General features: G+C 45.6%; 1 protein-coding gene across 6 annotated transcripts in view; it reads left to right on the top strand.

The window, feature by feature from the left end:
- Nucleotides 1-21,603, top strand: part of LOC135383858 (alpha-(1,6)-fucosyltransferase-like) — a 65,168-nt gene extending 43,565 nt beyond the window's left edge. For 5 of the 6 annotated variants that reach the window (XM_064613157.1, XM_064613162.1, XM_064613159.1 and 2 more), the window contains 3 exons: nt 12,143-12,332; nt 12,740-12,904; nt 21,023-21,603. In XM_064613157.1, coding sequence (XP_064469227.1) covers nt 12,143-12,332; nt 12,740-12,904; nt 21,023-21,533 — 866 coding nt within the window. In that variant the 3' untranslated portion in view covers nt 21,534-21,603. Of the gene's footprint in view, nt 1-12,142; nt 12,333-12,739; nt 12,905-20,313; nt 20,748-21,022 lie in introns of those variants that run through there. The other variant, XM_064613161.1, reaches the window with a different exon arrangement.
- Nucleotides 21,604-27,571: the final 5,968 nt, after the last annotated feature.

Below are 27,571 nucleotides of genomic sequence, written 5' to 3'. Positions count from 1 at the left end.
ATCGTAGAGCTATCCCAGACCAGTTCGAACTAAATTTTGGTCTCTATCCCACAAATGGAGTGGGGTTTACGAGACCAGCGTGGGACTTTTAAGGTGTCGAGAGTACTTACGGAGGCCTAGAATTTCCAAATATCTCGGCAACCGTCTCGATTTCTCACAAGCCGCAAGTGTGCAGGCGAAGCGGGAGGGGAGGGAAATTCGTCACAACAAACTGCCTCCCGATATGACCGCTTCAGGCCGACATATTAGACCCGAAAACCCATCAAGCAACACCGCGATGTCGCTCCGTGGGGTTCAATCACCACTGGACGGTAAAAAATGCCGGTATCAACCGCCACCTCAAGTGACATGTACACAGCTCAGTTGAAATCTCTATGCATATGTGATGTAAATGGTATGCAAGTACTGTATTATGGTAAATGTGTGCATGTCGAGGAATGCACGCATCATTGCGTGTTTGATGTTTGGTGGACCAATAATGAACCAATGGAATGCATTATCCAGAAATGCAAGCAACAGCAGTAAAAAATTTATATTTAGCTCGTATAGGATCCTAGAAAGGCCTAAACGGAAGTTATATACGTTTCGGCATAACCTATAAGGATCTTATAGGATCCTGCATCATCCTATATAATTTTATACATGACCTATATGAATTACTTATAGTTTTTTTAGATAGGGATATTGTGTCTATTTCTTGCCCAAAATTTCGCGTGCCCCTTGAATTCGCGAAAATGCTAATTCGCAAATTTCCCGAAAATTAAGGGGGATCTACAGTACCCTCAGGCTGAAAACACTCACACGCCGAATTTAGCTCACGAGACAATTCTCTCAAAATGGTTTACACGATAGCCAGGGAGGAGGTTCCTATGTGAGAATTAGCTGGAAGGGAAAGCTCCCCTATGACCCCATTTTCTCAGTTGCCATGACGTCATCGGACATGACGTTACAGGCTGCACCTCTGGACCATGAGATTACGTCCAGTTGGAGCAGGCGTGAATGATAACGGGGTGGTACGAAGCGAGACAGGAATACTTTTCCACGTGGTGTCCGACAGCTGATCGCCGCTTTCCCTCCCCGGCCGGCCGCATCGATACAAACGTAGCAAAAGTGAAGAGGCGAAACTGGACTGAGGAGGAAACCTTACAACTGATACACGAGGTAGATGTGCGCAAGGATATTACCAACGAGACATTTAGCAAGGATGTGAAGACGAAAAGAAAGGAATGAGGAAGACGTCCCGGATAGTGATAGTTTAACTGGCGGACTCCGTGTCACCACCGGTCAGACCAAGAAGTCAAGAAGCGGAAGCGGTGGGACTGTGCACGAGAATGCGGAGGCAGTACTCAGACATTCACCAAAATATGAGGAAGAACGGTAAGTACACAAAGAGCAATGCGGGATGCATTCCCTTCCCAGTTCCAGTGGCAGTAATCTTTATTATTCTGGCAGGTACCCTGCTTGATTAGCTATTGGTAGACGATACTTACCAAGGGTGAACACAGGATGTCAGTTTTCCTTCACTGACTTTAAGCATATTCTATACCATAGCTACAAGTGTTAACTCTAACCTCCAGTAGAACGTAGAATTGGGCCTGTTGGTCCGACACCTAGAAATTAAACGGGCCAAAACCGTACGAAGAGACTAATACACGCAGAAATAGGGCACTAACCAGTAACTCTAGACACTAACAGTAACAATAACTTTATTACTCACAGGGGACACGTTTAAAAGCTCCGAGGAATTCCCTCTCTTTGTCTGACAGCCCAATAGATGCATTGCTCACCCCCCCTTTCCCTCTTTTTGCAATCAAAAATGCTTCCCAGATGCGTAAACGACAAATATGTAAGCAATAATGCATCTATTGGCCTGTCAGACAAGGAGAGGGAATTACTCAACGCTTTCAAGCGTGTCCCGTGTGAATAATAAAAGTTGTTGTTAGTGCGCTATTTGTGTCTATCTTCGTCTCTTTGTCTGGCTTTAGCGATTTTAAATTCATGAAACCGACACTGCTGCAATTGCAGCTCTCACTGCATTGACTTATTTTTCAGGCGAGAAAGGCTAAGCGGTGGGGATACCACCCATTATGTCGGCAGTCTTGAATGTGATAGGGGCCGAGTCGGCAAGCGTAATTGACATTGTTTGAGGCATCGACTCTGGTGAGACGCCCGAGGAGCTGCTGTAAGTTACATGACTACTCAGTTGACAACTCTTATATTTATGTACTAAGGACAGCTACTGCGACTACATCAGTGTCAAATACATGATTATCACATTGGTAGAAATAGCAGAATATTGATTTTCGTGAACAGAACGAGCGGCATCTTTAAACACAGCATTATACGCAGTCTACAGTGTTATATGCAGCACTCTGAGGCTTGCTTTTCCAACATGATGACAACGCAGTCCACCGAAGTCTATGGCAGTCGAGAAAAAGAGGCTCCTTGTCTTCCTCCGCCAGAGCCTGTATACACTTGGGCAGAGCCCCATGCCCCCGTTATGAAACACCGCTACAGACACTGCCACCTGCGCAACAGCTCGATGACTCTGCAAACCCGAGGTCCAACATGAAGCTGAAGGATATGACGTCCGATCTGCATGAGGATGTCCTTAAAGTGGAGAAAGAGAAAACCTCAGTTGGACGGCCTCTCCGAAAGCAAGATGTTTTATGAACAAGGGACCGTAATCATGCTTCAAGCCCAGAACACGTTACATTCACTGAATCAATTTCTTAAAGACCTCATAAGCAAGCGGAAGTCAATCCTAATTCATTTAAATCAGCACGGTTACGGTTCCTTGATTTTTGTACTGGTTTGTGTAACTGGGTGATTCACGCCGAATCAGGCAGGGTCGACCTCTCCATTTTTTTCTTTCAAACATATATTAAAGCCTTGTCCCTAGGAGGCATATTAGCGCTGAAAGTAGGTGAAAATAATTGGTGGTTATTTTTTAACGAATTATCATTAAGATGTGGACATTTTGACCACTGCGCTTCCTGCGAAGTTTGACGCCATGTATCTTCATAACTATTTAACATATCCTGCTGAATTTTTTGTTCACATTGTCAGGGCTGGTTAGCATTCTAAGGTTTGCCTTTGTGGAGATAAAAAATCGCAAAGTTGACTCATTTGTAAAGTATGGTACGTTTTGGGAACCTCACTAGTCGTCTCCCAATTGTGATACCCGAAAGTAATCTACATCATTGTGTTCGTCTCGAAATACCCTTTCTTCTCGCAGCAAGAACATCGTATTGTTATTTGGGGCAAGGCACCCAACAGTCTTTCTGTGAGGGGTGTCTACCGAAAACGCGTAAATTCGACTGCGCACATCCCATATATTCCCACTCGTGACATCGTTCACTTTACACACAAACGTTCTTCATGACGACCCAAAACAGCACATAAAAAAATGCTTCAGAGATGGTCGAAGTTACGTTGCGAATGACGTTACGTTACGAATGTAACTTCGCCCATCTCTGAGGCATTTTTTTTTGTTTCGCTTTGGGTCGTCATGAAGAACGTTTGTGAGTGATATTAACGATGTCACGAGTGGGAATATATGGGATGCGCGCTGTCGAATTTACGCATTTTCGGTAGACACCTCTCACAAAAAGGGCGCGTTGCCCCAAATCACAATATGATGTACTCGCTACGAGAAGAAAGGGTATTTCCAGACAAACACAATGATGTAGATCACTTTCGGGTATCACGATTGGGAGACGACTAGTGAGGTTCCCAAAACGTACCATATTTTACAAATGAGGCAACTTTTCGATTTTTTATCTCCTCAAAGGCAAACCCTAGAATCTTCAGAACTTAGGATGCAATGCTATCCACCCCTGACAAATATGTGAAAAAAAAAATCACCTGAATATGTTGAATAGTTATGAAGATACGTGGCGTCAAACTTCGTAGGAAGCGCAATGGTCGAAATGCCCACATCTGAATGATACTTCATCAACAAATAACCACCATTTATTTTCAGCTACTTTAAGCGCCAATATGCCTCCTAGGGACAAGGCTTTAATATATGTTTGAAAGAAAAAAATTGGAGAGGTCGACCGGACCACCCTGCCTGATTCGGCGTGAAATCACCCAATGCTGCTTTTCATTGTAAAATTTGACGTGTGTGTCATTTTCAGGTACGTTTGCACAATTTCAATGTGGTAAATACATTGTGTTCCTCGAAAGCTACATAGTTGAGCTATACGACATTTCAAAACTTCGTCACTCCCCCACTGCCTGTGAATTGTGTTCTGTGTACGCCTGTATAGGCCGGTGTCTTGTGCCCTATCCTACATTTAACTTGCATTAAATTTGCCATATTTGGCAAGTGACGAATAACATGTGGGACGTGACTGCATGTGACATTAAACGCACATGTTATTTATTATTATTTTTTTTAATTTTTGTAATACAGTTCTAGTTGGGGATCTATTATGTGATGCAGTAGGCTAAATCCGGTGCATGCTTCGTGTTTGTGGCATGAAGACATCGCATTAATTTGTCAAATCTTCAACTTTGAGGCAGAAACTTTTATTTATCAGAATTCGATCGAAGTGCTTCTAAATGATGGGAGAAGTTGTACGCAGACGAATACAGTAGATCCCATCAACTTTTGACATGTAAATTTTGTAAATAAATTAGTGACACGTTAGGTGTGACTACATATACTAGCAAAAGCTTTTTGCTGTCCGAACCATGCGTCTATTGGTTTGGTTTGCGGATTTGCTTAAGGTGAAACGCTACCTCACAATCATGTCGCAAACGTACACACCATCTTGCCGCCCTCGTGGAGTATCTGCCTCAACTCCTTGTGGGTCTCACGGTACCTGTGGATCGCCTTTGATACTAGTGTTCAGTTATCATACTCATCTGTACAGCAACATCGTAACCAATTATGCCTACCGCTTCATGACATACCGCGAACTTGTGTGGGCTGCGTTGGACTTGTGGAACACTGTTTGGGTTTCGAAACACCGTCATCAGCATGGCCTGCAACCATATCCCCTGTCACCGAGTACCATCCCTCTTATGGTGCCATTCCCCAGCCTTTCCCCAATATGGCTTGAGCGAAGCATCCTGGAGTCGTGGACATTACCAGGCCACTGAGCAACAACATTGGTAATGTACGAATTGGCATCCACTATCACCTGAACATTCGGGGAGTGGAAGTATTTTCGGAAGTTGATATAGTTTTCGTCACGCTGTATAGGGGCTTGGATACGAACACGGGTGGTATCCAATTCATATAACTCAGGGAAAAGAGGTGTTGACACAAGGAATTGTACCGGGTTAGTATATTTGACCGGAGGTCGCCCTCAAAGCTCTTTTGACATTTTTCGACACCAACACCAGCACTTCGATCTTTATTGGGAAGGGGCTCATTATTTCATTCCCCCCTTCACCACCAGGAATGGGGTAGTGTATCTCCCCTGGAGGTGAAACTCCCCATTCATCATCTTAAAAATGAAGTTGTTATTGGCCGGAAATCAGGAGACTCAGGTTCGATTCCTGGTGTCAGTGGCTCTTTTTTCGTGAGTTACTTGAATTCGTTAAATTTCTGGGCATTTGAGGCTTATGTGTCTGTGTCATCCCTAATTATGGTTAGCCTCTGCCAGTTCTCGTTGTTTATGGGTGTCATCGGCAGATACCAGGCAAACCACCTTTTCTCTTTGCACGTACGGCTGCATGACCAGTGGACACCCCACAGGAGTTACACAATCCCGCCATCGTTGTAACTACCTTCCTGTAACTAACCGCTATCTTGTCGTAGTCGCACGTCATACGCAACATCATTTTGAGGTCATGTGACTTTGTTTACATGTCGTTTTATCGCTTGCAGACATATTCCCGTTGGCATAAAGTCAAGAGACGGACGTATTCGGCAAGCGTAAACTATATGTGCTTCTTCCGCGACCATGGTACACCACCTCTCCTTAGTTGTACATCACACATCACACCGACTCAGTGTGTCTTAACGCGGGGGCCTGATCGCATCTTTGGAAGTGGTCAACAGTGCCAGCCCTCATGTACAAAAGTGCGTGTTTTACTGCGAGATTATCGGATAAAAATAATTACCGGGATGGAAAAACGTCCAAAATGGCGCACAGAAATAGCAAACGCGTTGTTTACAAACTGTTTGGCTGCCGACCACGGGCGCGGCTCGTACGCGTGCAATGACGCGGGCGATGACGTACGCGTCTCTAGCGCTTATCAAACGCTGAATTTATAAATAAACTGATAAGAAAAGAAGACACGGCCACAAACACAAGAACTCTCGGTTTAACAACACAACAGCACGGGACCAAATTAAATCCAGAACGCACGCGGGCAAGCGCGTTATCGATACACTACCAAGTTTTCGTAGACGTAGAGGATGCTGTCGACAAACCCCTCCCAATCCTTACCTTAGCTGCGTGACCCGGTCGAGCCTGACTCTCGGAAACATGAATGAAGAAGGAAGGTCACTGAAAAGGTTAGCCAGCTGTGGGTAGCTGTGTAGTGTTCCAGCCTCGGAACATCAATTTCCATCTCGGAAACATGTTTGTCGACCCGGCCCGCCGTGCTAGCGTCTTTTGTCAGCCCAGCGCGGCCCGGCCTGCGGTCCGTGTCGGGGGCCCGAGCCCGTGGAGGGCTCTAGTGTGCGGTGCCATTTGCTACGACGTGTCACCATGACCTGTCCAGTATGCATTGCGTTCGCCCAGCATGCTTTCGTGTTTCGTCTATGAAGCAGTACAATACACTGGATGCCACCCCTGTGGGGGAACCTGGAACACGGTTGTTTGTCTCAATTATTCCAGTCCAAATAATCTAGGTAAGCTCTACAGGTTCAAACTTACATTTCATAAGCTTTGACAAGGTTTGGACTACAGAGGTTATTGAAAATATGCAACTGATGATACGCTGCTAAAGTACGCGTCTATGTGCAATTTCTTTCTTTTTTCTTTCGATGAACATTTGTCGTTTCATGGGTTCACGGTTCACGTCGCCCTGTGCACATAATTTTACACTTTGCACGTAAGTTCCTACGTGTTTACAGGCTTAAACTGTCTCCATTTGTCTTGCGAAAACTTAGCTCATTACACCAGAAGTTTACCTGCCTGATGTATTTATGGCGCTGCCTGAGCAGCGCCAGAACAAACGCACGTATAGTACGGCTTGCTGTTGAGAGGTGTACGTGAATGATGTCCCCGCAAGTGACGAGAAAGCTGTCGCTTGCGACCAAGTGAAGGGCCACGAGCGCTTGTAGATATAGGCACGGAACAGCTACACTTCGTCTTTCTGATCACGTCGTCGCGCACCAAGTTCACAATGAACAACACTCCATTCCGGAACCAGAGCCATTCGAACATCTCATCATCGTCGTACATATCGAAAACGTTCCGGCGATCACAAAAGAATCTGTCTTCCAAGAGATCGTTGCATAGCAGAGCGCAGTCGGCGCATTAGAACGACCTCCATCTATCCGTGGCGCAAGAACAAAGGGGAAAGGTGAAGCTTAAAAGCGTTGATTCCTGGGCTAGTTGGTACTACATGACTTCACTGAATTTAAGCGCGGTAAGGATAAGACGCGGTTAGTCGTCTCTCCCTTGTGTCTCGTCCTAACCGCGTCTAGATTCAGTGAAAGGGAAAGGCTGCTCACAGGGCTGGAGGGAGCTCGGTGGATCCCTCAAGCATTCGGAGTTTACTCTGCGTGGTCCCTCATCGATTTCTCCTCCGGCGCGCTTTGTGCAGCCCACGGAGTGGTCACGTGGGAGTCCCATAGGTCGGCGAATTCATTCATGATGGCCTTCACCGACTTCATTCACCATCACCTCATAGAGAATGATGTGATGTTGAATGAAGGGCATGGTGTGATGTGAGGTTGAAGTTGAATGAACGGCATGATGTGAAGTGAAGTTGATGTTGAAGTTGAATGAAGGGCTATGATGGGGATTTGAAGTTGAAGTCCGCGTGATGGGTTTTGAAGTTGAAGTCTGCGTGATGGGTTTTGAAGTTGAAGTCCGCGTGATGTGTTTTGAAGTTGATGTCAGTGTGGTGGGATTTGAAGTTGAAGTCAGCGTGATTGGTTTTGAAGTTGAAGTCAGCGCGTGTGGGTTTGGAAGTCGAAGTCCGTGTGTTGGGTTTTGAAGTCAGCGCGATGGTTTTTAAGGGGAAGTCAGCGGGATGTGTTTTGAAGCTGAAGTCTGCGCGATGAATTTTGAAGATGACGGATAGGTTTCGAAGTCTTCATAATAGGTTTTGAAGCCGACAATGTTTAGTCGATGTATGACGTTCACGTGTCGTGACTGTTACTTGTGCGAACACGTGCGGAGTGAATGGCAAATGTGTATTGGAGTGCACCGAGCGAACATAAACGCTTCGCGTTTCGTGTCTGGTGTGGGCGTATGGGCCTAACACTGCAGATGCCCAGCGGACTTCCTCCCCTCCCCCTTGTTGTGTATCGGCGGTTGCAGGGAGGGAAAGTGTTTGGAACGCGTTACTCTCTGACGTAGTGGGGCGCGGAGGGCAATGTCATGTAGGCGGAGGCAACTGTATGTTGCGAATGTGAGCGGTAGATTAGATCAAGATGCGATTTGGCGTTCTGCGGTCGCGCAGTCTGCCTGTTGCGGTTGTTCAGTTTGACTCATTTGCTCGCCTACAGCTATAATGTGCGTATATATGTATATTGGATGGGTTTGGATTTGAGCCTCAACCTTCGGTCGCGTACGCGCGTTTTACTAGACGACAGTAGATTGCTGTCGTGCCGACGAAGTGTGCTTTATTAGGCTTATTTTGTGTCTTCTTAGATTGCTTATTTTTCTTTTGTGTGATTGGGATCCAAATAGGACAAGATCGGACTGGCATTGTTTTTGTGGACGTCTTTTATTTTAAATGTAATACACAGAGGTCACTATAGGTCTCTTATTTATCTGAGGTGCATAGGTCATGTTTTGGGAAATTATGTGTTCGGCATGCATGTAGCATCCATCGGACACAAGTGTTCCATCAGAGCACGCAGCTGCTATTTCTTAGATATTCATCGCCAATAACGTACATTTCAGCAGAGGCGGGGAAGTTCATTACCACCCAAAAGTTGCTAGTTACGAGTTACGTCACTAAGCTAAATATTTAATGAAGTTACAACCTTCAAGTTATCAAAATGAAATTAAGTGAGAAATGAAAGTTCTTGCTACCATGCCGAAATTAAGTTGGGAGCGGAGTTCCGAATATACCTTGTCAATTGGGCACAAAGTGAGAATTGGAATTCCTGGAGAAGTTCTGCGAGTTCCCATTTTCCGCGCACATTTCATAGAACCTTGCCAGTGGCCTTATCACCTTCCCCGTAAAAAATGCACTCCACGCACTCCAAACGAACGCTCTACTGCGACCTAACTCAGAAGCACGTCGGAATTGCGTTTGCGTACATCCAGTACATCGCGCTGCAACAAGGCGGAGCAGACGGGCTGCTGGCGCCGCGCACGTGCAAGAGGCGGGGTCACTGTCGTCGGATTTTTCAGCAGCAAAATAAAAAGAAAGGAGCCCGCGTTGTGCTTTCTGCCTGCTTGGACGTGAAGCGAAATAGAAATATCTAACTTTGCTCATGATACTTTTGCGAAGTTACCTCAAAAGTGACTAACACTATACAGTCAAGTGATTATGATGAGAGGTTGTTTCAAACATCAAATAAAAACAGGTAAGAGTGGGAATTGTTATAAACTGTGTCGACACATATTTATTTAGAGGTTGTGAGAGACGAAAAGAAACTGTTTCACGGACTGTAAGTTGGTGGTCTTCCAGGCTCCTTGCAGTCTTCACTTCAATTTGCGCCTCACATTCTGTATGTATTACATGTGTCCAAACGCCTCGGTCGTTAAGAATTCACTTAGTGTTCGTCCGTATATACCCTCCTCGGAGGAAAAAGAATACAATGGGTTACACTTTTCCGAGGACAGATTCTCAGTTTTTGGTCTCAGTGATTTCTCCAGACCATGATACATCCCTGTGACACCCCCCACCCCAAAGAAAAAAGTTTGTCGACACCCCCTGCAAAAAAGGGGGCTTGCCGTTTCAGCTGTAATGACATGTCGGTAAGTATACGTGTAAAGCTGTTATCAAGTAGCGGTAATAATGACCACGCCCCCTGCTTGGGATTCCGGATGAACCACTGCAGTGGTGTATTGCATGAAAGAATTAGAGTAAAAACATATGTCCAGCGAAGGTGATTACAGGTCGCTGAATTAGTTCATGACGGCTATTTCCAGTGTCAGTAAGCATCATGTCACAAGAACTCATGTAATACTGAGTGGCTGGCCACGATGTATTCCGATGCCGAAGCTAATACCCCCGCGTCACGAGTGAAAAATGACACGGCGGAAAAGCCAGACGTACGAAGCCACATGATCGTGCAATGTACCGGCAGACACGGCGATCGTACGAAGTCATATGAATGTTCAATGTGCCGGCAGGCAAGGGTATCGTACGAAGCCACATGAACCTGCAATGTGCTATGCGCTCACTTAGCTGTCAACAACGGGCGCAACATTGTGCAACAACCCTACCGCGTAAGCAACATACCTCCCGCCGCCGTTCACATGCGACAGCGGAGGTCAAACGTTGCATCCCTCCCTTTCCTCCTTTCTTGGTGCACCCTGCTTCCAAGCCCAACCCAGAACAAGGCGACCGCACCCTCCAAACAGCATACCCCTCCTCCGCTTACGCTTTCGCCGCCACTACCAGGAAATCCACGCTAACAGGGGCGAGGAAGAGACGCCAACGTCGTAATCCTCCAGCAGCGAGCAGCTGGGCACACCAACGTAGACCTTCGTTGGTATTCAACTTCAAAACCCCATCAGCGGTCACCCGAAGCCACATAAACGCGCAATGTGCTATGCGCTCACTTATCTGTCAACAACGGGCGCAATATTGTGCAACAACCCTACCGCGCAAGCAATACACCTTCCGCAGTTCACATGCGACAGCGGAGGTCGAACGTGGCATCCTTCCCTTTCCTCCTTCATTGGTAAACCCTGCTTCCAAGTCCAACCGAGTGCAGGCTGACCGCACCCTCCAAGCAGCATACCCCTCCTTCGCTTACGTTTTTGCTGCCACTACCAGGAAACCCACGCAAACACAGGCGAGCAGGACGCTAGCGTCGTAATCCTGCAGCCGGGCACAACCCACGTAGGCCTTTCTTGGAGTTCAACTCCAAAAACCCCATCACCGACTTCAGCACCCATCATAGGAATTCAACTTCAAAACCCCATCACAAACTTCAACTTCAAAATCCATCACCGACTTCAGAACCCATCATAGGAATTCAACTTCAAAACCCCATCACAGACTTCAGAACCCATCATAGGAATTCAACTTCAAAGCCCCATCACAAACTTCAACTTCAAAATCCATCACCGACTTCAGAACCCATCATAGGAATTCAACTTCAAAACCGCGATGGGATTTGAAGTTGAATTCTGATGATGGGTTCTGAAGTTGAATGATGGGTTATGATGTGATGGATTCTGAAGTTGAAGTTGAATAATGTGATGTGATGTGATGGGTTCTGAAGTTGAAGTTGAATGATGGGTTATGATGTGATGAATTCTGAAGTTGAAGTTGAATGATGCGTTATGAAGTGATGAATTCTGAGGTTGAAGTTGAGTTACGGGCTCGTGATGTGATGGTTTATGACGGTGATGTGATGTGATGGGCTTTGCGGAAAACTGACCATGATGTGATGTTGAATGAATTCTTAGCAAAATGCCGACCTATGCGTGGGACGCGTGAGGAAAATCTCCACCGCGAGTTTCCTCACAGCGCGTCATGCGAACGGCCCTGGGTACATGTTTCCTTAATCCCAAGCATTAAAAGCACTATGCGCTTGATGAGGGTCTCCTGGGTACACGTTGCTTTTTAACCACCGAACGAGGAGCATGTACCTTCGAAAGGGAAAATACCGCTATCAGAAATAGAGGATTATTTCTCCATATTGTGTTCCGTAATCCTTGTCTCCGTGTTTCCTGGTGCCTCGCGACGGTGATGGATGTTCACCAACTACTCCGCATGTTACCAGCGTCCATAGCAAAACATTTCAATCTGTGAACGTAATTACCACATGTGGAAGCTGTTAAACATTTATTTATTCTTTTTTTTTTTTCAGACACAAAGGCTCGCGGATCAATTCTGGATATTCCTGACGATATAGCGACAGAATTAGTCGGGGTTCATACTGACCCTTACGCTTGGTGGTTTGGGCAGTTCATGGCATACATCATGAGGCCTTCGTTGTCCCTATTTGATAACCTAAGCGAAACGAAGAGAAACATCACCTTCAGGTCTCCTATTGTGGGGTGAGTGGTCGACATTCCAGATGATGTTTCCTCGCAAGGTTACACATTATTCTAATCGCTGTGACACTGTAGAATAGTTAAATGCCTTATATAATTGTGTTTATAATTTAGGATTCGTAGTGAACACGCACTGTGCCCTGTTTTCTCTGTTTATCTCTGACGGTGAACCACATTGTTTTGGGGTTACTTGCACTTATGCATTTGTCATTCTACGCTGCAGCACACGATGTTTCACCAAGCCATACTTTTCAGTTTAACAGTCTAGTTAGCAAATAGTAACGGAAGTAGTCCACCGTTCAAGTTAGATAAGCCTTGTAAATAATCCGTAGGCTCACGTTGAGTCAAGTCCATTGCCAACTATGTTGGAAAGCGGATAATATTGCAACAATTGTTTAATCTCATTTTAGCTTACACATTCGACGCACTGACAAATGCGTCGAGGCGGCCCGCCACGAAGTAGAAGAATACATGGAACACGCCGAGGAGTATTTCGACAATATCGCGGGGCCTGTACCAAGGCGCATTTATGTGGCAACCGAAGATCCTTCGGTCTTCCAGGAACTACGGAAAAAGTACACTTTCGCTCATTTACTTTACGATGTGAGCGGGTCGTAAGTAGGAGTAAGAGATATCAACGTAGGTGTGCTTACTCCGAATCCTTTCCTTGTGTCATTTGTGAGAGTACTGCTGATTCTTCAGTTTCCGGACGTACAGTACTGGACAAAAGTTTAGGGAACACGCTCCGGCGCGTTCGTTCCTCAGAATGACAGGCTAACAGCGAATGGGACCGTAGGAGCTTGCAGACATGTGCCTAGGTAACCCAGTCACCCGTTTGTAGTTCGTACGGTACCATTCGCTGCTAACGTGTCACTCTGAGGAAGGAATGCGCCGGAGCGTGTTCCGTAAACTTTTGTCCAGCACTGTATCTGCATCAGACGCGCAGGTGTGGAAAGGTAGCGAACCCCCTCCGGAAGTGTTCTCCATCGATATCAACTGACTTGTTTCTTATCTGTGGTAGATCAGGATCTATGCGGCCACGATCAACCATTCGGGAGACTGCAAGGCTTTCGATCCAAATGATGTCGAAACTCATTTGCGGTACAGTTCGCGAGGAAATGTAATTTGCATTTACAAGGCACCACAGATCTCACTATTACCCGAACGCTTAACTATATCATTACCAATTACCACCGATAACTCTGTGGAGAGCGTGCCAGTACACTTGCATCAAGGGTACGGCAGCGATTTTTGGCCTGGTGCTGCGATTTTGTATCGTATTAAAGAACTCTACATTCAAAAACCGCAGTAATTTGGGGAATAATTACAGATTATACTCCCCTAGACTGGAGTTACGTTCCACATTTTAGTTCCTTCGCCCTGGAATTCACTCCCCACTAACGCAAATACTCCCTAAGCTCTTTGCACATGCTTGCGCGTTTGGATACACTCTAAGAAAAACGGCACGCGCCACGACACCCTTTTGGGGTGCAGTCGATTGTCCCGTACGTGGCACCCCATAAGCGTCACAGAACACCCCAGAATGAAGGGTGTATTTGTACACCCTCCCTGAGGGATTGCTATAGTATACCCCCTTGTTTACCGGAAGGTGTTCTTGTACAACCTCTCTGAGGAAATGCTAGTACACCCCTGTTTACCGGAGGATGTTATTGTACACCCTCCTTGAGAGTTGTAGTACACCCCGTCGTACTGAAAGGTGTTCTTGTACACCATCCCCGAAGAAGTACTAGTGCACCGCTTTTACTGAAAGGTGTTAGTAGACACCCCAACCCTCCACAGGAAACGGTGGTTCATTACACACATCAGAATTTAAGCTACACTGTGTAAATGAAACAGTACTTCATGCAAGTGAGTGTTTTCTGATACATGCAAACCACACAAGAAGCCACAACAAATGCAATGCTCATTGCAAACTGTTTATTGCGCATATTTGTAGATTTGGTGGAAGGAAGGAATTTGGAAGGAATGACTTACCTGAGCGTTCACAAGGATAGTGAATATTCAATGCTAGACAATCTGAAGCCGTCAGCCATTCGCACTCAAATGTCAAGCTCGTCCCAAACTGGATGATTCTCTTCTGCGTATGCCCACGTACTCCGCTTGTCCTGCGCGTGTCCACGTACTGTGCTCACGGGTGTACACTCTTAGAAAGAAGGGAGCTAAAAAGGAATGAAATGATGCTCGGACACCCTCGCGAACAGAGAAGGTGTTGCAGCGACACCCTTCCACAATGCGGGGTGTTGCGTGCACTCCCTTCATGGAGGGGTGTTAGCCTCACGCCCCAATGTTTATAATGAGGTTCTTCCAGACTATGCAACAGTGCAGCCTCGTACTTTTGTACATTTGTTAAGATTATCGAGACATGCTTTACAAATACACAAAAGAGGGAGAGAAACAGATCAACTAGGCTCTGTCTGAGATGGCCAGAGTAGTTGTATCCTTGCAGAGGACATTTACTTTTCGCAAGTGCTGGCTGTACAAAAAAAGCGTTGGTGGCATATACACTGTGTTTCACCTAAGAGTGACCCCTAATTATTAAAAAAAAAGTACTTGAAATAAAAATTAGAAACCTTCTGCGTCATACTTGTGAAGCTTTTGCCGCCCAAACAGGTGGTTTCCATCAGTGTACCTCATTAATTAGTATAATTAGCTTAATTGAACTAAAAAAATTCCCAAGGAAAGGTAACTTTTTTTTTGCGCTAATCCCATGGCCGCAACACCCAATTTCAGTCACAATTACAGCATCTTTCACGAACTTTTCATAAAAATTTTACACACGAAAACACGTAAAAACTGCCCGAAACACCGTCGCTCATCAAGGCGCGCTCGTTCAAGTTGCCCCGCCTAAAGTATGGGGAGGAGGAAAGGACAACACAGGAAACAGCACAGAACATCTGATGTCTGTGATTATCGGTAACTGATGGCTGCGAACAGATAAGCTTGCGAAGGCGAATTGCGTGACCGGGCCGTTCCCCGCCCTACCTTTTTTTTTTTTTTTGTATTCATGCGCAGTGGGAGTGTCCTGGTGCCTTGCCGATAGCGCCGCCACTGGTGAAATCCGAAAACGCGCTTGCATAGATGGCAAGTTTTGTGGAAAGATCGTGGAAGATCCTGTAATCGTGACTGAAATGGGGTGTTGTGGCCATGAGCTTTCTAATTAGCCAAAAAAAAAAAGTTACCTTTCGTTGGGAATTTTTTTAGTTCAATTAAGCTAATTAGACAAATTAATGAGGTGCACTCATGGAAACCACCTGTTTGGGCGGCAAAAACATTCACAAGTATGACGCAGAAGGTTTCTAATTTTTATCTCAAGTAATTTTTTTTTAATAATTAGGGTCGCTCTTAAGTGATACACCCTGTATATTTGGAAAGTGGCCAACATTGCGTAGTGAGAAAAAGATACTGCAACTTTCCAAGCATGATGGTGGTGGCTACATTTTATTTTCTCGTGCTCATAAAGATGCCGCCTCTACAATGCAGTCTTTCTTGTTATAATCGTAATTAACAGCCGTGTCGGTCGTTCCATTTGAAGGAAAATGTCCGTGGAAATACTCTCTAATGACATGGAAAGCGGCGGGTCAAGTAAGAAACGCAATGTCTGATGCAAAGGGGTATCTGTTCTGTGACCCTAAGTGCCTCCAAGTTACTGCAGATGCACTGCACGTTGATGAGGCGTATGTCTGTCACCGTTACGAAAGTGTTTTGCTCCTTTGTACTCTATAGGAGCGGGTTATAAAATTTTGGGTCGTATAGTACTGCAATCCCAATGACGGCACCTGACGGATGTTCTGAGGCATATGCTCTGGCCTCCCTTCAAATCCGCGTACGCGATGGAGGGAGGTAAAGAGGAGAAGGGCCCCTTGATAACGCGGTCCCCACCCCGGGTAGATCGTGTCTTTGATTGCGCAGCCGTCGGGGCACTTTGGGGGGATGTTCCCGTGAGGATTTTTTACTAAAAATACGTTCCGCTTGGGCACTTCTGTGGGAGCTGTTCGTGTTTTGGGGCAAGCACAATACTGTTTTTGTGACGTGGTGCAACAGAGATCAATATCTGCACAAAAACAAAACATAAAATACCAATGAAGTCACATCACTTAATGACAGAGTGCAAAACAGACTGCTTAGTGTTCTCTGCAATGTGCTTGCGTACTTGGCAGTCAATGGAACACCTGCAGGAAGAGTGTCAGGGGGAACACCCTTAGGGAGGGAAGTCGAGGGGACTCCCTAAGGAAGGGGAGTCGAGGAAACACTCTTAGCAAGCGAGTCAGGAGAACGCCCTAAGCCTTAGGGGAGTAACCTGAACACTCCAAAGGGGGTCATATGGGTGATGAGCGCGAACACTCCCAAGGGAGTTTCCGATACTCCCTTTTTCTGAGAGTGTAGTTGGCAGCACCCCAAACCCATCGAAAGAAAATAAATAGGTTCTAGAGCTGTGTTCTGTGACACCACCTGGAGTACAGAGCAAGCGCGGGGTGTAAGTGGTGCCTTTACACCCAGAAAACACTTTTTTTTCTTTTAGTGTATGCCCATGAACATAGTCCCCAGAAGGACTAGAATTGCTTTTTCCCCATAGAGTGTGGGGTGAACAATCTCGACAATTGCCGCCTAGAGTATAGAAGAAGGCTTCTCCTAAACATTACCCGGACAGAGTCCGAAACAAAAAAATCACGTAACTGGGAGTGTTCCAGTACGATTTGATTGATAGGATGTGCCACCTTGTTCATAAGCCACTAATTCGATGCACAAGGTAGCGACCTGTAAAATTAGCGGTCTCCCTTCTCACGTAACAAGCAGTAATGCGATAGCAATCATTGATCTTCTAAGAAAATGCGGAAACAATTTTAAACTGCACGTAATGGTTTGCAGATATGGGTCAAATGTTGGAGAAGAACTGCAATGGGTTATCAAGCAATACAACAGGTGATAACGCGCAATGGAGTTTAGCGTGAAGAAAAACTTCCTTGGTCGCACTTCCACGAGTGACCTAAGTAGCACACATATAGTCATATCGCAACCGCGATCTCGCAGTTGGTCCCTCAAATCACAAGTCCTTCCAAAGTTGGAATATACAGCGTCCGTGTGGGATACTGTGGGGTACTGATCACGGCACAATCTCGAACTAAATAGGGCACCACAAAACGTAATACAACCGCCCCGTCAGTGCCACAGCTCCCCACTCGTCGGATAATAACTCGTCTGTGTTTGTTTCGCAAAATTGATTATTGTAATAATTACCTTAGAGAATCGATAATACAACAACCTACATATCCCTCAGCTCGTACCGATCACCTGCAGGAAGTGAGCATTCCCTCATGCTCAACACGGTCATTTCACAATTTCTTTCTGCCCCGTAAACCGCTAGAATGGCACATTCCCGGTGACATTACACCCGATACTGATGCCAAGCAATTTAAGAAATGTTTATGTGACCATTCCCTTTCATTTTTCAATCTTCATGTTGTACACTTGCGATGTCATTGTTTGCTCTAATCGAACCAAAAATTCTTTTTTTTATTTGTTTATATTTGTGCAATTTATTAAATCCTAACCACTCCCCCTCTGTACGATTCACGACTCTTATGCTAAATAAATAAATAAATGAGTTTGAAGGTCGCACAACACGGCAACACCCTGAGCCTGCATATCGTTTATGGGGCCGTAAACGAGCTTCCTGCGCGGGATCCGTGGATGTCATGCCACTAATGCAGTTTTTGTTTGTTTTCCTTATAGCGGCCGTAACATTTATGCGCCCACTATTCCCATGCCGCCATCTATCGCCCGAGCTTGGAGCGTCCCTTTTATTGGTTCAGTGTTCTGGTTTCACTCTATTTACTCTTGTTGTAACTGCTCTACTTAACTGATTGTTCGTTTTGGACTGTACCACAAAGCTTTGCCCTCACAGTCCTGTTACAGATCTGTGTCCCTTCTGTAAATGTACTTTCGGAAATAAACAAAAAATAAAGAAAGTAAGAGCTGAGTCTTCGGTGCAGACCACAGGAATTTCTAAGGAGCTAGGGCAATAATGCTACCGCCTTAAGGCTTTACCCGTACCGGCATTGCCACTCTCAGCAGTTACTCAATAGAAATGGAGCGTTGTGTTGTCCACGGGCATAAACCGCTACAGAAAATTCAATCGGTACATTTAAAAGCACTTGAGTGTCGTCGTGAAAAGTTGTAATGCTAAAGGTACGGGCTCCATGGTCAAGACGACGTCAGTTGTAGTGCTACGAAGCATATGTTCCATCTGTTAGGTTGTGAGGAAAGTTAGTCTGACTCCCTTCAACGCTGGGCTTCATATGATGGACTAGCAATCTTGTTGCAAAATGGCATTCTTTCATAAAAAGTTACGTTGTCTCTGTCAGGGGTGGACAGTAATACACATATTTTGTCTTCTAATACAAATACCTCCCAGAAATCAGTATTATAACACTAATACATAATACTTTGGTTTTGGGATATTATCAGATGCTTATGTGCATTACACGAGGGGGATTCTCAAGAAGAAAAAATGCAGAAATATACAGAATTTATGCAGTGTTGGACAGCTATACAAGTCATACCCCACTCACATTTTATTTTAGGGAGTTACAGTTTAACATGTTGTCAAAAGTGACAGTCTTGTACTGCACGAATATTCAGTCTTAGTAGAAGGCAGGCATATGAAAGTACCTCTCTGATCTGATGACATAGTGCTGACCAATTTCGAGCACAGTTGATTTCCTACACTCACTGTGTCAGTCTCGATTTCGTTGTGTCATTCAAACTTGTTTACCGTCGGTGGTGCAACTGCCTACAAGAGAGACTATACCGAACGTTCTGTTTCAGATGACAAAGGCCTTGTAAATGTGATTACTCATTCTTACGGACGAACTAGAAGGAATGCGGGAGAGAGTCCAGTAAGCTCTGGTCCTGAGGTCACTCTCTTTTGGAGATATGGCGGTAAAGGAATAATAGGAATATAGGAATAATATTTGTCTCCCAAAAAAATATGTCGGACACAGGAAAATTCTTCAAACAGTGCACTGGTGAGACCTTCACAAGTCGGATTTACGACCTCTCAAAAAGAATTATACCTTCTAGAGTATTATAATAGATGTAATAAATGTAATGTAATATATAAATGTAAATGTAATTCTGCGTATTATAATACAGATACAAATACTTTTGGAGAATGAGTGTTATAATGCATAATACAAATACTCAAAGTATTACAGGAATAGTATTATAGTCAGGGTGTCGATCCGCAAAAATACGGGTTCGATTCGCATTCGCGGTGCTTGAATTTCGTTCGGGCTCAGTTCGGGCTCGGCCGCGCAAAAAATCGAACCGGTTCGTGAACAGGTTCAACACTTCCGTTTTATATCTCCCATACAACTGGTTTGATCAGGAAATCCGTGGCCAATAGCCTACTGCTGTTGTCTGCATTGACGTTTTTAGTTGCCAGGTATTCCCTTCAGCGAGAGAAAGGAGAACTGGATGAACACTTGGAAATAGCATCCACGCTAATATGAAGTGGTGTAGTCCTGCTGCTGTCTGTTCCCGAAATCGCTTTTCTTTTCTTTTTTTTCGCATGCGCAGTGCCAGCAAGATACACTTAAAGGAATCCAAATGAGATAGACAGCATTTTACATAGACGACGGTACTGATCGGGCACATTGCATTCGCAGTGTGAATCGATGTGAAACCTCTGAAGCATGTCGAAAATGAGTCTGCCACCCTTGCTCTGTCCGAGGTCACATCAGTGTACGAGTTCAACCACAACACAAAGGCAATGTGTCAAAACACAATTGCAATACCAGTAAGCACGACTACATTTATTTTTCAAACCACCACCAATCATACAGGCACCGTTCTGCCTATGCTCCTCCTCCACTTCTCATGTTCCTGACTTGTTTAGTTTTTAATGCTCACACGTGAAGGGAAATATTGTGCGCTTGCTTGATCACATATTTGTTCTATACAGAGCTACACAACTGGCCCACGCCATTCCTGCTTCATTCGGTGGACGATGGCAGGCCACTCACCTTTCAGAAAATGCAGCAGTTGCTAGCAGAGGACTGCCACGTCGTTTGCTCGGAAACCCAGCGTTTGATAAGCGCCCGCGTGGCACCTCCTCTCTGAAGAGCAGACACGGCAGCGCCAGAGCCGTGTGTAGCCCTGCCCAGAGCGTGCACGGGCCGCTAGCTGCGGCGCTCACGAGGACAACTGCGCTTCAACGTGTTAAAAAAGACTCTGAAAGCATACCTACGTCCTTGTTTGACTGCTGGGGGAAAATTTGCGAAATCCATGATATGGAGACCAGTGTGTCCTTCGGAGATTGAGAGGCACTTCCGGTCTTATACTGACTTATTTTATGTCCGAACCGTTTCTTTGCGAAATGGTTACCGCTATTATTTTTCCGGTTCCGCTCCGGTTCGGGTTCAACAGTGTCATGAAAATTTCGGTTCGTGTTCGGTTCGACACCGTGATTATAATACTTGACATCACTATTACTGCCCACCCCTGGTCTTTGTGACGTAGTTGTTTGCCAAACCCCTAAAAAATGACCCATCGTACGGTGGCTTCGTTGAAACGATATATATATCTTAAAAGTGTGCATTAGCTAAGCCTAGAAATTAATCGCTCATGTCATATTGCTCAAGTTTAATATAATCGCTAAACATTTTCAACAGATTCCCAAGATACCTCTTTCTGGGCGACGAGAAGGTGGCCAAAGATGCCGGCAATTGGGGAAGACGTTATTCACCGTCTGCCCTCCAGGCTGTCGTGAAAGACATTTTCCTTCTTTCCCAGTGTGACTTGGTCGTATGTACTTTTTCATCTGGATTGTGTCGTGTCGTCTACGAACTCATGCACGAACGACGTACCGACGCCACATCTCACATAGTATCATTAGACGTTGACTACTTCTATGCATACGTTCGATTCCCGCCCAGGCGTATCATCTACCCACACCGACAGATCGCGTCCGAGGAATTGCGACTCCGAGAAGGCGACTTCGTCCAACGAGTGGGTGATATGTCAGTCGTTAAGGAAGCACGATATAAGAAATTTTGGGACGGCTACTCTGTTGGTGGTCTCCAAGGAACAAACTTTACGGGACACTTTCCATCGTTCAAGAGCGTACCACAAGTGCGTGTTTCACCCAATGTTAACAGAAACGAATCTCTTCAAAGAAGCTGAGTCTGAAGCATGAGTCTGTAAAGCGTGAATTGCTACAGTTCTAACGAATACAAATGGTTCTGTAAGGTTTTGTGAGGAATACTGCGAAATTATTCCTTAGATCAGACAATTCGACTGAGATATCCCACAAAAAGTTTCCTACACTGCAGCCGGGTCTCCCCAAGCCTCGTAAGGAATGAATAAGCGAACATTTCCTTGAGTCTGAGGACAAGACGAGGGACAGCCGACACCGGGTTGACACGGAGACTCACGGAGTCTTGTGAGTGTCCGTTTCAACTCCCACACAACCAAGTTGTTAGACACACGCGACCCCTGGCTGTCATGAAAAGGGTTCAACCGGCCCGGCAGTACAGGAACAGATATCCAAATATATGTATTATGCAAGAGCAGATATTGTAAGAATCGTAAGGACCACCGCCATATTTTCCCTCTTTTCTTAGTCACGAAGTCTTCGTACTGCATAATCTGTTCTCGCTCTGCTGCAGTGCCTCTGCACGTCTGCATACGGAGGCACTGCACAGCTCAATTTTCAATCCTGTGCACGACAGGCAACAAGTCGAGCTGTCAAATTTTATTAACGAAAACAGAAAGAAACACGCACAGAAGCCCACTTCTCTTTCCGATTTCATCGGAGTGCTTCAGAAGAGGACCGGACTTCTCGGAGAACGAGATCATCCTCCGTTGCTCACACGAAGAATGTTACGCAAGATACAGGCGTCAATCTTGTTCCGTACCTGTACAGTTCAAATTTAAGTAAGCGGTAACGCGTATACTGCCAACAGTGTAGCATACGCCAAATTTAAAAAATCGTGAACATCATTCGTGGTAACGAAACAATGCGCATTCATAGCAGGGTCATTCCACGCCAGATGATCCAAAGTAGACGGTTTAGCAACGCTTTGTTGCTCCCGCTGCTTTCTATGCTTTTCCAAAGTCATTTACTCTTAAAATGTGAGCACCATTGCGGAAACAATATTTTGTTAACATATTCTAACCGCGGTTGCGGCTGTCGTTCAACAGAAAGCAGCTCTGTCACGGGAATAACGTTTCATTCGGAAGTACGTACTTGATCGGTTGTTTCGTATCCCTGTTTGTGAGAGAGTCATCTAAAATCGTTCGTTTCCAAGCTGGCGCTGTGCCACGGCTGCAGATTCACCTGATTTCCTTCACTGTTGTACAAGTTTGATTACTAGAATACATTACCACTTCAGGAAGAAACACAAAACGTGACCACGTCGTCACATACACGTCGCTGCCACGAATGATGTTTCTAGTCCTGCATGCTTGTCCTGCAGACCGTGACCGGTCTTGTAATAGAAAGTTAAACCAAGAGTAAACCTCCGAACACACACAAATAAAACTGGAGGCGCAGCACTCATCACAAGGCAGATACCTGAGTGTCTGAGCTGCAATCACTCCACCAGTCGTCTGCTTAGGCAGCTGGCCTGCGCATGCTCTTGGGGTCAGGTGAGCGGTCACATGGTAGACAGGAGCATTCCAGAATGCAATGCGAGCATGGCACGACCAAAAACTTGGAAGGGCCGCTCCTGTGTTTCCTTCCTCCATGATTGGAAACATGGAGGAAGGAACCACAAGGAGCTGCTCCTCCGACAGTTTTCAATCGCAACGAGCGTAGCCGGTTCCGCACTTCATTCTGGGATGCTCCTGTCTACCACGTGACTGCTCATGTGACCCTCCAGACAGCACGGCGCCACCAAAGCAGACGACGCGAGCTCTAGTTGTGTCGGTTGGGTCACAGTTCAGATGACAGTATCACGTTGACCGCGTGCTAGCACTATAATTTCTGTATGATCGGATATTTATACTCTTCTATTAAAAGACGAGGCACAGTGCGCAGAACTTAAAAGGAATACGCGGGGCCGGAAACATCACGTGTGGCAACCGTGACTTCCAACGTATGCACGTTTATTGGTTAAGTGGTGAAGAATGCCGTTCTCGGAACATATCATTAATCACATGTGTACAACAATGAACAATAAATTACTCTCGAAAAGCAAAATCACACGGAAAGGAGAGTGAGAAACAACGCCTTGCCACACCGAAAGCTTAGAGCTGATCATGTGTTGGACAGGCCGCAATGGCGATTTTGACTCGTGGGAACGCTAGAGGGTGGCTACGATGGTCTCGATGGAACAGCCGCTCCTTGTGTTTCCTTCCTCCATGATTGGAAACGCCGGCCGTTCGCCCTACTCGGTCTTCAACGTACTCTACTTCCCAGTTCTCAGGTTGCTCATACGGACATCCACATGCCGGCCACGTCGGCTCTTGGAACGATAGCGCGTGAAGCGGTCCTAATTGCTGCCGTCGAGCGGCCACTTCCGGTCTTCGACCTCGTCCTCTATCGTTATATGCCCAGATTTGTTAAAAACGGGAGGCGTACGCCTTTCTTGTGACAGTTATGAACACAAAAAAGGCGTACGCCTCCCGTTTTCAACAAATCAGGGCAGATAACGATATGATTCGAGATGATGGTCGGCTAGGAGCGTGCTGTGTGGTGAAGTTAATTCTTAAGACTGTAGGTCATTAATTATGGTCAATATTTTACAGCGCATTACATGTAAAAATTTGCATTACTTAGTTTGAGTCCGTGTGAAAGAGTGCGTATCTGTATTTCTTCATGTTCACGCTCGTCCATCACCGATATTTAAAAAAAAAATGGTGCAGCTAGAAGACCCACGTGGAACAGTCTTTGGGCAGTCTCTGTTCGAGATATCGGCGGCACCTGTCCTGAGGCAACTCCCTTCGTACTTCTCTAGCGGTTCGCTGGATTTCTGCCCGTCTACACTTGGAACAGTAGCTCTGGAGGACGCAGCTCGAAATACATTCCCTTTAATTTTATAGAGGCCTAAGTAAGTATAGTAAAGTCAGAAGAGTATAACTTACCTTTTGCACATTTATTCACCCGCGCGTGATGTGGCAAGATACCGCATGTGATGGAAATGTGTACTATCACACAGTGTGTATACGTTATGCAAAGCGAGTTTCTTCCTCGCCCTCTAATCGCGCGGCTAAACGGCGGCATTTTCCTTGTGTTTGTGAGTTTTTAACTGCTTCCGGTGACAACTCAGGAGCGATGTCTTCACTGCTCGTTATTGAGTGGGGTTCCAGGTGTGTCCTCGAAAAGTTTCGTGTGCGTGTGCATAGTACATCGTTCGTTAGCGGAGCTCGAAAATGTAATATTTGCAATTTTCCCAATTTTCGGCTGCCGTTTTGGGGATGTGGCGGTCCATGTCCACACAACTACAAGGTGCCTTTGGATAGAGAAGACATTCCACTACTTAATAGTAAAAAATTTAAAAGAAAAAATACTTTACGTGCGCGGGGGTTGACTGGGGTGCACTATCGCCATTTTTTATTAGAGTTATATGACGAAATATATGTCCTGTGTACTGCATTTCGTGTTTGATTCAAAGCTGTGAGACATTAAGCCGTCTAGCTGTACGTTAGTTTTTGTAATATCACGTTGCCTGTTAACCGATGCCATGTTTGTCTCTGAGAATGGAGTGTTGTTTTTGACCAAGGACAGCGAGCGCTGATTATTCGAACGCAAGCGTCGATCGTGCCATGAACGGATGGGTGTGAACCAGTGTTGTACCCGTTACGGAAATATGGTATCGCATTTCCCGATAGTCGTTACTTGAGTGAAAAGTAGCGATATCTACACTTTCTTTTAAATATAACGGGCTAGCGCTATCGTTACCAAAAACGTAACGCTATACAGAAAATAAGTACCAAATAATTCTGCTGGCTGCGTCAATTCCGTATGGAGAGTAGCGCAGAGGACGCGCGAGAGTCTCAAAATGGGTTAGTTAATTCTCTGATCAAAAACACTCTAGTCCTGCTCTCATCTTTTCTTCTCTCTTTTTTTTTTTTTTTTGACGCCTTGAATTAGCGCTAACCAGACCCCTTAGAGCAGGCTACCAACGCAAGATTATGCACAAGAAGCTTCTTGACCTGGTCTCCCCTCGCCCCGCAGGGGGCACTGCCTTAGGCCGGTGTTTGGTGAGTGGCGCCACCACGGCCCTAGGCCCCCAGTCCCAAGGGGTCTTGGTCAAACCCCGGCCGATGGGTTTTCCTTAAAACTCCGGGACCGTATGAATGTGAAGTGTGGGCGACGAGTAGGAACATTCATTCCCCTAAACCTCTTCTGGTATAGAATTCTATTCCTTTCTTGATCGCGGGCGGAAAGCGCCCACGGACCGAAGTTTTCAAACAGGTGTTTCAAGCTAAATACATTGTCGTTAGCAATGGAAGCACTGAGAATGAAAAGAGCACTCCACTGGGAAAAATGTCACCGTTCTTCATTGAGAAGGCGGTGGCGTCTCTGTCAAATAACGTGTCCGAAATTAAGCGCCTTAGATCAGGTGACTTACTCCTGAAATGCACTTCTGAATCTGACTGTGAGCCCGTACTAAACGCACACCAGATGCTTGGAATTAAGATATCGTCAACCTTGCACAGGACTCTTAATACCTACCGCGGCGTCGTGTCGTTAGCGGAACTTATCGATGTTCCTTCGGAAGAGATTCTTGAAAATCTAAAAAGCCAAAAGGTGTTTGATGTAAAGAAAATAAAAATCAGGAAAAACAATGAGTATATAACGACACGCAACACAGTCCTCACATTTGACTGCCCGACTCTACCAGAAAGGATGAAGGTAGGGTATCTGACCGCAGAGGTGCGGCCATATATCCCTAACCCGTTCAGATGCTTCAAGTGCAACCGCTTTGGCCATCCTTCTGAACCTTGTAGAGGGGCTGCATGCTGTGCTCGCTGCAGCAAGCAGGACCATAACTCCAAAGAGTGCAGAGGTTCTGACCACTGCGTTAACTGCGCAGGTGACCACCCTTTGTACTCTAAGTCTTGCCCAAAGTGAAAGTTTGAGAAAGAGGTTATGCACATCAAAGTAACACAGAAACTAAGTTATCCAGAAGCCAGGAAGAAGGCATCTCTCTTTCTGTTGCAGAAGTCCTTTTCATCTGTCGTTAAAGAGAAACTAAGGATGATAGCATGTGCAACACAGACAGAGGAGACAACACAAAGTGAAGAAACATGTACACCTCTTTCTCAAACACTACCTCCTGTAACGCTAACCACAGTTTCGCAATCCTCTTCTGTGGCGTCATTTTCACAGACGCCACCGTCGTCATCGCAACCCGTGGAGGCAAGCTTCATGAAATGCGATGATGACGCGAGCTCACAAGGCTCGTTCACGAGCGTGAGCTCACAACCGCAAAGGAAGCCTAAGAGCAATATTTCGGGGAGTGGCTCACTCCCTGATATATCGCCCAAGGAACTAGCGGCTGCTCGGAAGAAAACTCCGAGACAGCCAATAATGACCCCAAAGAAAAAATAATGAAACGTTCCTTGAGCAGTACACTCTTCTCCATAATGCAGGCATGTCTCATACACATCTCTCTTATTTCCTCCATTATGGCTACCTTGCAGTGGAATTGTCGAGGGCTTTTCACAAATCTCGATGACATCAACGATCTTTCAGACAGATATGATGCATTCTGTATATCATTACACGAAACTTGCTTGAATCCACAACAGACACACACACATTCCGGCGATGGAACCTGTTCCGAAAGGATCGGTTTAATGCAACACGTTCATCTGGAGGTGTTGCTATTCTTACATCGAAAACCCTCCCTGCAAAGTACTTCCCACTGAAAACAACACTGGAGGCAGTTGCTGTTCAAACATGTCTTCATAGGGTCCCAACTGTTTGTTCCTTATACCTCCCACTGTCGGCTGTGGTAAATCAAAATATGCTAGAAGGTTTAATAGATGAACTCCCGCCACCTTTTTGTTTTGCTGGGAGATTTCAGTGAACATAACTTCCTGTGGGGCAGCAGAAAACTGATGGGCGTGGCAAAATAATAGAAAGGGTACTACTTTCAAGACAAATGTGCCTTCTTAATACAGGAGCTGCGGCTTACATCAATAGTGCCTTGCCGTCCTTCTCAGCAATTGATCTTTCGTTTTGTTGCCCATCCTTGTTCCAAAGTGTC

The sequence above is a fragment of the Ornithodoros turicata genome, chromosome 2 (genome assembly GCF_037126465.1).
Source record: "Ornithodoros turicata isolate Travis chromosome 2, ASM3712646v1, whole genome shotgun sequence".
Classification (NCBI taxonomy): domain Eukaryota; kingdom Metazoa; phylum Arthropoda; class Arachnida; order Ixodida; family Argasidae; genus Ornithodoros; species Ornithodoros turicata.
The sequence above is the reverse complement of the archived record's forward strand: the minus strand, read 5'-3'. Positions and strand labels throughout refer to the sequence as shown.